The 12,690-nt window shown below is 44.3% G+C and overlaps 1 protein-coding gene across 1 annotated transcript in view; it reads right to left on the reverse strand.

Annotated features, from left to right (window-relative positions):
• Window positions 1-10,244: 10,244 nt before the first annotated feature.
• NPSR1 (neuropeptide S receptor 1) overlaps window positions 10,245-12,690 on the reverse strand; it is a 234,422-nt gene continuing 231,976 nt past the window's right edge. Inside the window, exon 9 of the mRNA XM_073008644.1 lies at window positions 10,245-10,505. Coding sequence (XP_072864745.1) covers window positions 10,397-10,505 — 109 coding nt within the window. The 3' untranslated portion in view covers window positions 10,245-10,396. The remainder of the gene's footprint in view (window positions 10,506-12,690) is intronic.

A 12,690-nucleotide genomic window follows, 5' to 3' on the forward strand; every position in this document is an offset into this window, starting at 1 on the left:
ACATTCCACACTTCTCCTCATTGCAACAAATCAGTAAAACTAAACTACAGACTGGTGGCCTTTGGCTGGAGGACACTTGTACCCCTACAATCTAATCTCTGCACAACATCATGTAGAAACTTCCAAACTGATGTGTTCCATCAGAACACATCACTGTCCTGCTGAACACCCTTCCATCGCATCCTGCTTTACTTAGGGCAAAGTACAAAGTCCTTATTATAGTCTATAAGGCTCTATATGATAGCGAGCCCCAAACCCCAAACCTCATCTTATACTACTCCCTTCTTTGTCCTTGACTCTTTAGAGGCAATGGTTTTCTTGCAGTTTCTTAGAGACAATGGTTTTCTTGCAGTTTCCTAAGCATGATGAACAGCTTCCAATCTCAGGGCCTCCATACTTGCTGTTTCCTAAATCTAGATTACTCTTTCTCCAGATGTGGATATTCACAGAACTTACTTTCTCACTTCCTTCAGGTTTTGGCTTAAATATCAATATTACGTTTCAGAGAGGCTGTCTCTGCCATCCTATCTGGAAAGCACCCCTCACAATGACACCTTATTGCCTTACCATACTTTTTTCTTCTTTATCACATACGTCATCACATGACATGCTACATCTCAAAATCTTAAGCTTCAAGAGGCAGAAGAGTGATTGTTGTCACTGCTGTACCCCCAGCACTAGAGCAGTATATGCCACACACATTAAATGTAGGTTTATTGAATAAATGCATTAATAAATAAATCTGAAGGTAGGCGCATGGACTAAGCTAGGCCAATAAGAATCCTTCCATGAGATACCTTCCAGGGGCACTGGGAATAGAAAGTCCCTCTTCTTTTGTCAATCACAATTCAAGGGGCTAAATTTGAGACTGCCAATGGCCTTCTTGCCTACCTGGGTGGGGTGGGGAAACTGCCGCTGAGAGTGAAGCCAACATTCTGAGGGAACAAGGTGGAAGGAGGGCACAAGACAGTCTTATAACATCGCTTGAGCCCCTGGATTCAGCTGGGCTTAAAGCAGTTCTACTACAGACTGTCCAATTATTTGGATCAATAAATGCTATTTTATTGCCTGAGTAAAAAAAATTTTTTTTTTTTTTAGCAGGGTCTCACTTTGTCACTTAGGCTAGAGTGCAGTGGCATGATCTTAGCTCACTGCAATCTCAGGTGATTCTTATGCCTCAGCCTCCTGAGTAGCTGGGTTTACAGGTGTATGCCATCATGCCTGGCTAAATTTTATATTTTTAGGAGAGGTGGGGTTTTGCCATGTTGGCCAGGTTGGTCTTGAACTCCTGGCCTCAGGTAATCTGCCCGCCTCAGCCTCCAAAAGTTCTGGGATTACAAGCACGAGCCACCACACACACCTATTGCCTAAGTGAATTTAAGTCACTTGAAGCAGAAGGAGTTCTAATTAATACAGACACTTTCCTAAGGTATGACTTGTGGGTTTGACTATGATATTCCAGGTACATCCAAATGACAGCACAGGGCAGAACAACATGCCTCTATCTCTTTTTTAGACTTCACACTTCTGTGATCACAGCCTGAGATGGTGTTTGTCTATTGGCCAGCATATCACAATGTTGGTGCCTATTGAGCTTATTCTACAGAGGTACCTTGTTTCCTGAAAGAAAAAGAACTCCCCCTTTACATCTTGTGGACGCTAGATGGTTTTTCTTTATTGCTTAGGTGACTATTTCTGTGAAAGAATGTCAGTGGTATCACCTGCAAGACTGGTTCTACATTCAACAGAGGAAGAGTATCAGTATGCTGGACCTTTGTCTGAGAGAACAAATTCAGATTGACTGCTAGGCAGGTCTTAGAAAATGCCCAATGGAGGGGAAATGTCAATGTGAGGTCCTTGAATGGATAAGTAGTTCATCCACTTCTCCATGCACACTATCATCCCATTCATTTACAGAAGCATCGTTTCAGAATTGTCTTAATTATTTGCCTGAGGCTTTCATCAAAGATCATTGCAAGATACAGTCATTATTGCATTATCTCTGCAAGACACAGTAAAAATATTATTGCACTCACCATCTATTACATTTCCTGGTGTTAACTAAGTAAACTCTCACAGGAGAAATGACATTTAAAATTAATACAAGAAAACACTTGGCTTCTCCTGAGGAAATGGAGTGCTTTCTCCTTGTGATATTCAGAATAAAGTAACTGATTCTGCTCTCCTTTCACATTGGCTCCTGGGAAGCTCAAGGTTAGTCTTCTTTTTTTTGTTTGTTTGTTTGTTGAAGCTTAACTGTAGACATTCTCTTGGCTCTGAGGAGGGTGTCTATACATTTCATTAACTTTTTGCTTTGATTCTAATCTCCTAATTTTAATAGTATTTCCCCCAAATCCTGTCTTTATTTTTTCTTTTTTAAATCATAATTTCATTGAGTATGTTCTTGTCAGTATGGCCTAATTTTGTGTGTTTATAACAAAGTCCTGTTGGCTGGGTCCAGAGTCCTAACACAGCCTTAATCATGAGGAACTAGATAATAGCTCTTGGACAAATTAAATGATCTCCCGAGATCTCATTTTCCTCACCTGAAAAATGAGGTCATTGGGTTCTTTTAGCCCTAATTTCCTCCTTAATTGGATAGAGACCCAGAGCAATGATGGATTTCATTTTCTTCATAGATGTACACATGGGCATCACCAGACTGTCCCTCATTCCTGCAGTGATGTAGCTGTCAGCCAGGAGACTCACTTTTGCTTTAGAGTTTTGCTCAGTTTTTAGTGGAATGCATCTCTTAACATCTGCATTAGTCTTCTCAGGCTTCTGTAACAAATTTTCACAAACTAATTGGCTTAGCCAACAAAAATGTATTCTCTCAATCTGGAGGTCAGAAGTCTGAAATCAGTATCACAAGACTGAAATCAAGGTGCCAATAAGACTGAGATCCCTCTGCAGGCTTTGGGGAGAATCTGTCCCTTGCCCCTTCCAGCTTCTAGTGGCAGCCAATATTCCTTCATTTATGGCTACTTCACTCTAATCTCTGTGGCCACATTGCCTTCTCCTCTTCTCCATGTGTTCTCTTATAAGGACACTTGTGATTGCATTTATGACCCACCTTGATAATCTAGGATAATCTCCTCATGTCAAGATCCTTAATGTAGTCATATCTAGAAAGACTCTGTCCTTACAACATTTACAAGCTCTAGTGGTTAGAACCTCATATTTTTGAGCTGACTTCACCATTTTATATCAGCCTTGTCAATGCCATGAGCAAGGACAGGAGATAAGTGGTTGCAGTGGCATTTCAGCCTCCGAATCATAGCTGTGACCTTTGTAAAATCAATCATAGAGATGGATGTCAATGGGGATGGCTCCAAGATTTTTAAATGAATTGAACTTTTTCAGACAAAGAAGACAGAGAACAGGTCTATGGATCTAGGGTCTAGGCTTCTTGTTAAGTACACAGTGAAACCCTCAATGCCCCAGCACCCTGCTAGAGACAGGAAACAGATGACCTGTTCAAAGGTCTTTTGTTCTTTTTTCTTCTAGGTCATTATTCTGAGTGAGGGTGGTGTGGGAGGGAAAAACTGCAGAAGCAACTGAAAACCTTCCACAGGCAATGTTTTACTGGAAATGTAAAGTTCTCAGATCCATGTCCGACCAGCTCCCAGAGGGCTTTCAGCTTTCTGCTGTCTCTCTCTCTCTCTATCTCTTCCTTTTTCCGTGCATACATGGCTGATAGGTAAGATTGTTAATAAACTGTTTTCATTTAAATACACTAATTCAAAGTCCCAATCTCAAAACTCATTACGTGGTTTTTCCCTTTATAAAACTGGCAAGTCACTACACCTTTCTAGACCTCAGTTTGCTCACTTGTAACTTGAAGGGGATGAGCAGCGAGGGGACAGGCAGGAAGGGATGTGCAGTGTGATGAAGACTGCATCATGTAGTGGAACAGCCCACGCTTCAGAGCCAGGCAGACTGGAATTAGAAACTTGGCTCTAACACTCTGCTAGTAGGGTGCTCTGAGCAAGTTGATTTTCTCTCTGAGTCACAGGCTCCTCATCTGTAAAATGGGGATACCAATTGGTATGAGGATTCATGGAGGTAAAATGTCTTGTATAGAGCCTACACATAGGCATTCTCTGTTATCTATATCTAAATCTAGAACTATCAAGGATATAGCTAGCTAGCTATAGGAAAATTATGTGTATATATGTATGTGTACGTATATACACATATATATAAAAAATAAGATGCCCATAGTTAATTATCTATCTATCTATCTATCTATCTATCTATCTATCTAGCCATCTGATATGGTTTAGCTGTGTCCCCAACCAAATCTCAACTTGAATTGTATCTCCCAGAATTCCCACATGTTGTGGGAGGGACCTAGGGGAAGGCCACTGAATCATGGGAGCAAGTCTTTCCCATGCTATTCTTATGATAGTGAATACATTTCACGAGCTCAGATAGATTTCTCGGGGGTTTCTGCTTTTGCTTCTTCCTCATTTTCTCTTGCTGCCACCATGTAAGAAGTGCCTTCACCTCCCGCCGTGATTCTGAGGTCCCCCCAGCCATGTGGAACTGTAAGTCCAGTTAAACTTCTTTGTCTTCCAGTTTTGAGTATGTCTTTACCAGCAGTGTGAAAATGGAGTAACACAGTAAATTGGTACCAGGAGTGGGGTGTTGCTGAAAAGATACCTGAAAATGTGGAAGCAACTTTGGAACCAGGTAACAGGCAGAGGTTGGAACAGTTTGGAGGGCTTGGAAGAAGACAGGAAAATGTGGGAAAGTTTGGAACTTCCTAGAGACTTGTTGAACGGCTTTGCCCAAAATGCCGATAGTGATATGGACAATAAGGTCCAGGCTGAGGTGGTCTCAGATGGAGATGAGAAACTTGTTAGGAACTGGAGTAAATATGACTCTTGTTATGTTTTAGCAAAGAGACTGGTGGCATTTTGCCTCTGCCCTAGAGATTTGTGGAGCTTTGAACTTGAGAAAGATGATTTACAGTATCTGACAGAAGAAATTTCTAAGCAGCAAAGCATTCAAGAGGTGACTTGGGTGTTGTTAAAAACATCCAGTTTTATAAGGGAAGCAGAGCATAAAAGTTTGGGAAATTTGCAGCCTGACTATGTGATAGAAAATAAAAACTCATTTTCTGGGGACAAATTCAAGCCAGTTGCTGAAATTTGCATAAGTAGCAAGGATCCTAGTGTTAATCCCCAAGACCATGGGGAAAATATCTCCAGGCCATGGCAGGACCTTCACAGCAGGCCCTCCTATCACAGGCCTGGAGGCACAGGAGGAAAAAGTGGTTTTGTGGGCCAGGCCCAAGGTCCCTGTGCTTTGTGTAGCTTAGGGACTTGGTACCCTATGTCCCAGCTGCTCCAGATGTGGTTGAAAGGGGACAATTATAGCTTAGGCCATGGTTTCAGAGGGTAGAGGTCCCAAGGCTTGGCAGCTTCCATGTAGTGTTGAGCCTGCAAGTGCACAGAAGTCAAGAATTGAGGTTTGGGAACCTCTGCTTAAATTTCAGAAGATGTATGGAAACACCTGGATGTCCAGGCAAAGGTTTGCTGCAGAGGTGGGGCCCTCATGGAGAACCTCTGCTAGGGCAGTGTGGAAGGAAAATGTGGGGTCAGAGCCCCTACACAGAGTACCTACTGAGACACAGCCTAGTGGAGCTGTGAGAAGACAGCCACCATCCTCCAGACTCCAAAATGGTAGATCCACTGACAGCTTGCACCACGTGCTTAGCAAAGCCACAGATGCTCAATGCCAGCCTATGAAAGCAGCAGAAGGGGAGCTGTACCCTGCAAAGCCACAGGGGCAGAGCTGCCCAGGACCATGGGAACCCACCTCTTGCATCATTGTGACCTGGATGTGAGACTTGGAGTCAAGTGATCATTTTGGAGCTTTAACATTTGACTACCCTGCTGGATTTCAGACTTGCATGGGTCCTGTAGCCCCTTTGTTTTGGTCATGTTCTCCCATCAGAACAGCTGTATTTACCTGTACCCTGTACCCCCATTGTATCTAGGAAGTAACTAGCTTGCTTTTGATTTTACAGGCTCATAGGCAGAGGGACTTGCTTTGTCTCAGGTGAGACTTTGGACTGTGGAATTTTGGGTTAATGCTGAAATAAGACTTTGGAGGACTGTTGGGAAGGCACAATTGGTTTTGAAAGGTGAAGACATGAGATTTGGAGGGGTCAAAGGCATAATAATATGGTTTGGCTGTGTCCCCACCCAAATCTCAACTTGAATTATATCTCCCAGAATTCCCACGTGTTGTGGGAGGGACCTAGCAGGAAGTAATTTAATCATGGGGGCCAGTCTTCCCCATGCTATTCTTGTGATAGTGAACGAGTCTAACAAGATATGATGGGTTTATCAGGGGTTTCCAGTTTTGCTTCTTCCTCATTTTCTCTTGCTACTGCCATGTAATAAGTGCCTTTTGCCCCTCGCCATTATTCTGAGGCTTCCCCAGACATGTGGAATTGTAAGTCCAATTAAACTTCTTTTTCCTCCCAGTCTCATGTATGTGTTTATCAGCAACATGAAAACGCATGGATACACCATTTATCCATCCATCCATCTATCCATCCATTCATCCTTGCATCCATCCATCCATCCATTCATCCATCCATCCATCCATCCATTCATCCATCCATCGTTGGTATCTCAAATTCATACCTTGATTCAGACACTGATGAGCTGCTGAGAACATGACAGAGATCAGTACAAGAAACTTTGCCACCTCCTAGAACTCTCACCCTGAAGTGCTTAAAAAACTTTTCATTTTAGAGAAGTTCTAGATTTATGAAAAAATTGTGAAGATAGCACACAGCTTTCCCACATGTCCCACACCTGGTTCACCTTTTATTAACATCTTACTTTAGTATGGTATATTTGTCACAATTAATGAACCAATTTTTGATTCACTATTATTGACTAAAGTTCATAGTTTTTAAAAGATTTACTTAGTTTTTTCCTAATGTCCTTTTTCTGTTCCAGGATGCCATCAGGATATCACCTTATAAATATAAGGTGTTGTTGAAACCCTAACTCCAGTACTTCAGAATGTGACCTGATTTGGAAATGGAAGTAAAGTGGATGTAATTAGTTAATATGAGGTCATATTGGGGTAGGATGGGTTCTTAATCTACTGGTTTCCTTATAGGATGAGGGTAATTTGGACACAGACAGAGATGTAAGACAGAGATGGAAGCAGAGATTAGAGTGATGCTGTGTGAGCCAAGGAACACCTGGGACTATCAGGAGTGGGGGAGGCAAGGGAGGATCCTCCCCTAGAGACTTCAGAGGGAGCTTGGCCCTGCCAACACCTTGATTTCAGACGTCTAGCCTTCAGAACTGCGAGGTAATACATTTCTGTTGTTTTAAACTACCCAGTTTGTGGCAATTTGTTATGGCAGCCCGATGAATTGAATGCAGCCGCTATGTTTCCTGAGGCTGCTCTTGGCTTGGGCAGTTTCTTAGGTCTTCCTTCTTTTTGCTGACCTTGACCACATTTTCCTTTAGAGATGTGGGAGGGGTAGCAACTGAGAAGGGCACAAGCAGGGCTTCTGGGATGAAGGTAGGGTTATCTGGACGGCGGTTACAAGGATGTGCCCTCTTTGTCATAATTCATCCAACTGTATACTTAGGATTTGTGCCCAGTTTTGTATGTGTTCTATAGTTCAATAGAAAGTTTACTTCAAAAGGTATTGTTCATCTAGGTAGAAGACATTGGCAACTTTGTTTCTGCCAATCAAGGAAAATGACTAAGGCAATCTTGATCATTTTAGGAGGTTTATTTGCCAAAGTTAAGGACGCACACTCAGGAGACAGGTCTATGCCTTTCTCCCAAGAAAATTTTGAGGGTTTCGAATTTAAACGGGAAAAGGTGGGATATTGAAAGATACACAATTTTCATGTGGGAGGGGTTTAGGGGGAAAGGAGTCATTCGTGCTTTCGTCTGGCTCAGTGAATCTGCATTTTTACGTAAGATAACATAGACAATAGGGCAGAGGAAACAATCCGATATGCATTTGTCTCAGGTAGGCTGAGGGATGACTTAGAGTTCTGTCTTTGTCCCCCACACCTGTGAAGATAAGCAATCAACTTACATTGCACAGGAATTTCCCTGTGGGAAAAATTTGAGGGAGGTATGTAGTTTTTCATTGTTGTAATCATCTTATTTAAGAACTAAAATGGGAGGCAGGTTTGTGTGACCCAGTTCCCAACTTGAGTTTTCCCTTTGGCTTAGTGGGTTTGGGGTTCCAAGATTTATTTTCTTTTCACACTTTGAAGAGGTTGTAGACCAATTGTGATTCTAAAAGTAAAATTTATTTTTCTGTGTCAGTTGCATTTGTCTTCAAGACAGAGAAATCTCAACTCAAGCTGGTTTAAAAAAGGACTTTATTATCTCAGGTACCAGGAACTTGTGAGATAGGCACACCTCAGTGGCAGCTGATTTGTTGGCTTGGTGATGGCAGCAAAGACCCGGGTCTTACTCTCTCGGCATTGGCTGTGTCCTCAGGCTGGAATGTGATGGCTGCAGCCATTCCAGACATCACATCCAGACCCTTAATATTCAGTGTCGCTTCCTGTGAGTCTCCCTCAAGAGCCAGGGACCTTCCCAGCAGTTTCTCCCTCTCGAAAAAGTCTTCCCCTCATGCTGCCTCCGGTCAGAAGTGAAGCAGAGAATGAAGAATCTCAGTATTGGTAACAAATATTGTCTCAATGACTGAAGGGGAGAAAAAAGCAAACACTTCCTCTAACCATCTGGCCCCAACCCTGAGTCTTCAGAGCAGGCCCACACTGTCACTCCATCCTGAGGAGGATGGGTGGCGAAGGGGTCTGTGGGAGCTGGACGATGGTAGTGATCAAGAAATCCATTGAGTAGATACTGTTATCGTCCCTACTAGATGAGAGGAAACTGGGCTTAGTGAAGGACAGTAACTTGCCTGAGTGTTCGGTGCCAGATTCAGATTTTGAATCTAGTTCTTTCTGACTCCAGAACCTTGTTCTTCACCAGTGTGAAGCACTCACGCTGGACTCACACCAGATCTTCTCCCCTCCTGCCCCAGGGAGAGCAACAGCAGACTCAGCCCTGGCATGACGGGGCTCTGGCTTGAGAGGGGTCTGGGGTCCCCAGTGAGAGCCCTGGCACCAGGCACAGGGCCACCTGCAGCACAGGGGAGCCTCTGCATAGCAGCCTCTCCTCCCCACCATGTTGATATCAATCTCAGTTTCCTTGCTTAGCTCTTTCATTTCCTGCTGACTAGAGCCCTATCCTGAATGCATGCCCAGCCCCCTAGCCCTGTCAATATATTAATTTAATCAAGTGAGATGAGTGTTCATTTGCAAAACTAGCCATGCAATCTGCTAGTCAGCATGAAGAGTGTATTGAAACAAACACATACGAACACTCTCCAGAAGAAAGGAAGGGGACAGCACGCCTCTCCGGGAGGCATTGTGTTTCCAGGAAATCCACACATGGAGTCTGAGCTAAGCCACTCTGGGAGTCAAATATGTCATAATCTGCTCCCCAGCACTCACAAAATCATATTTTCATTATGAACAGGATATGTGTTTATTATAGAAAGTCAATTGAGAAAGGAATAAAGAAGAAAAACCTCTATCATTCTACAACTCAGATATATGCGCATGCGTGAGTGTGTGTGTGTTCACAGAATCGGAGTATATATTTACAAAATCGGACACACTCTTAGCTACCTTTTGTGAAGTCATTTTTAATATTTGGATAGTTCTATTGTTTTTATTGTTTTGTATAGATCAATATTTTCCAAATTTGGCTGTGCTTCACGATTGTCTGGGGAGTTGAAACATTATTGCAAATTCCTGGGCTCTTTTCTACATGTTATTGCATCAGAATTTCTAGGTTTAGAAGTCTGACTTCTTTGCGGGACGCAGTGGCTCACACTTGTAATCCCAGCACTTTGGGAGGCTGAGTGAGGCAGGTGAATCAGTTGAGGTCAGGATTTCAGGACCAGCCTGGCCAACATGGTGAAACCCTGTCTCTACTAAAAATACCAAAAATTAGCCAGGCATGGTGGCAGGGGCCTGTAATCCCAGCTACTGGGGAGGCGGAGGCAGAATTGCTTGAACCCAGGAGGTGGAGGTTGCAGTGAGCCAAGGTCGCACCATTGAACTCCAGCCTGGGTAACAAGAGTGAAACTCTGTCTCAAAAAAAAAAAAAAAAAAAAAAAAAAAAAAAAAAAAAAAAAAAAAAAAAGAAAAGAAAAAGAAGAAGTCTGCCTTCCTTCTTATAGCCCTCCCTGGTGATTCTGAAGCAGCCCATCCTGTTGTGACCCATTTTTGGAACCAACGGTGTCCATGTGCCCTGGTAAGCAGTGAGAAGTGGCAGTAGGCACAGGGCCACCTGCAGCACAGGGTGAGAGCTGTCATCTTGGAAGAGCCCAGGAAGGTACACCCGGACAAGTACCCTTCCAGTTCTCTCTTTGAGGGCAGAGCGTTAGGGCAACCTCCTGGAGCTGATGAGGAGAGATGACCCTGGGAAAGAAGAAAGGCTTATTGAAATGTATAGGGACCTGGGTCTTCCTATTTGCATAAAAGGAAGGAATGTGTGACCTCATTGTGGTCATTTCTCATAAGATACAGTCTACCTCCCACTCGGTTCTTCACTTTCTACTTAATACCACCACAAATAGTCTTTTATTTTGGGTGACAGCTCTGCTTCGTTCATCTTCTTCAACTCTTTCCTAAGGGCTGGGCCCTGCTGCCTCTTCTGGGTGTCTGTTTTGAAGTGACAACTGGCATTGTGGCCACTCCAGCTGAATGTGGACAGCATCTTTGAGCACCTGACTCAAAGCCTCCCTGGAGGGTTTAGAATTACTCTAGTGACTCTGCAGCCATTTCAGTTTTATAATTCTAATGGGCACCAACATGTTCTCCCACATCTGTCACCAATCCTACCCTGATGGCCACCCCTCAGCCAACTGACCCCTCTGCCTCTGGTCTCCCTCGACTCCTCGAGGGGGTGGACCAGTCCTCATCAGGCATGTGCAGTCTGCTACCTGGGCACTCACTATTGCTCCATCCAGCTTTTCTGAGGTTGTGCCTCTGACCCTGATCTCCATCCCCTTCCCAGACCCCCAAATAGTGCAGTGACACTTGTCCCAACACCCAGGGCCTGGCTGCCATACTCTCTCTAGAAGCTTGTGTCTTGTCTTCCACTGCCCTCTCCTCAAGACTCTGCAAGGAGGCAGGAGTGGGCCACCCTCTTTGTGTCAGGTTTGGGATAAGGGGCCCTACGGGGCCACCAGTCTGATCTCAGCTTGGCTCTGTGCTCTTGCCACCCCCACACCCCCATGCATCCAAGTCCCACCACCTGTGGGAACATTACCTTCCTGGCCCCACCCATGAGAATTGTGGCTCACCAGTGCTCAGTGGCTCCACTGTCCATGCCGAGACCCAGATCCTTTTGGCTAGCCGAATCGTTGTCATCTTGGTGGCCCCATCTTGTGGTTCATGAACCAAACATAGACCTTCTAACTTCCCAACTCCTTCAGAGCAATGGGTACAGGTGTCTACTATCCAGGAGTCGGGGGCAGGCCCAGGTTGTGTGTCTGTCTGGGGGACTCCTAGGCTTTGCCATGTGACCTGCAGCCCTGACTTTCCTGGGCCTGATTCCCCAGTGACTCCTGCCACCCACTGACCCTCACTGCGGGAGTCCTGCAGGGGAGCCCCCAGCATTCCAAGTCTTTTTCTGCTGTCAGAGCATTTCTCTCTAACCTTGCTCAATGAATGCTGGATTCAGATCTTATTCAATGGTCTCAGACAGAGGCTGAGTAGGAAAGTGGTCCCATAGCGGTCATGACTCAAGAGATATCAGCCTAGGTCCTTCTCAGACCTCCTTATACCATTTCCATGATTAGAGAGTGTTTCTTTTGAAAGAGAAGCCATTGACTCTTTTGAAGTCCCCACTTAAATACAAATATTAGGCTGTATTAAAAGTAATGGCGAAAACCACAATAGTTTTTGCACCAACCTCTAATATCTTGAGAGGAATCATGCCTTAAGCCTTTCTCAAGGGGTGGCATGGGCAGGGCTGAGGCAGTGCTGTATGTACTAGTTGACAGGCAAAAGGAAGCAATTTCTAGTTCTTTCTGAACTAGAATTCACAGTTAATGTGTCAAACTGTGCTAAGCACTTTCCTATGCTTCAGTTAATTTCATTGGCATGTCATCACATATGACTAATATCAGCATCTGCATGTTGCAGACCAGGAAAATGAGATCCAGAAAGCATAAGCAAAATGCCTAAGTCACATAGCCAGTACGTGGGGTAAGGGTTTTGAACTTGAACTTCCTGACATCCTGCCCCATGATGGGGGACAGCAGTGATATTTCCCTGCCCTCTTCTTTCTCTCCTCTCTTCCAAGCTGCAGCACAACATTTACAAATTCTGCTGTCTGCATCCTTCCCTGATCTGCTTGTGGTCTATGGCTGTCACCTCCTGTCCCAACTGTCTTTTGCCCCTTCACCTCTCCCTGCCCCACCATCCCTCCCAGTCCCTGGCAAAGTTTGCTGTAGCTTTACACCCTTTTCCTCGAGGAGAGACAAATAGGCCTTGCAGTGTGCCAAGGAGCCACAGTGTTTCTGAGGAGGGTGGTGGGGCTCAGGTGGGGGCTACAGGAACAGTGGCCATTACAATAGGGCTTTTAGGCCTGGACTAA

This window comes from Chlorocebus sabaeus, chromosome 21 (assembly GCF_047675955.1).
Source record: "Chlorocebus sabaeus isolate Y175 chromosome 21, mChlSab1.0.hap1, whole genome shotgun sequence".
Classification (NCBI taxonomy): Eukaryota; Metazoa; Chordata; class Mammalia; order Primates; family Cercopithecidae; genus Chlorocebus; species Chlorocebus sabaeus.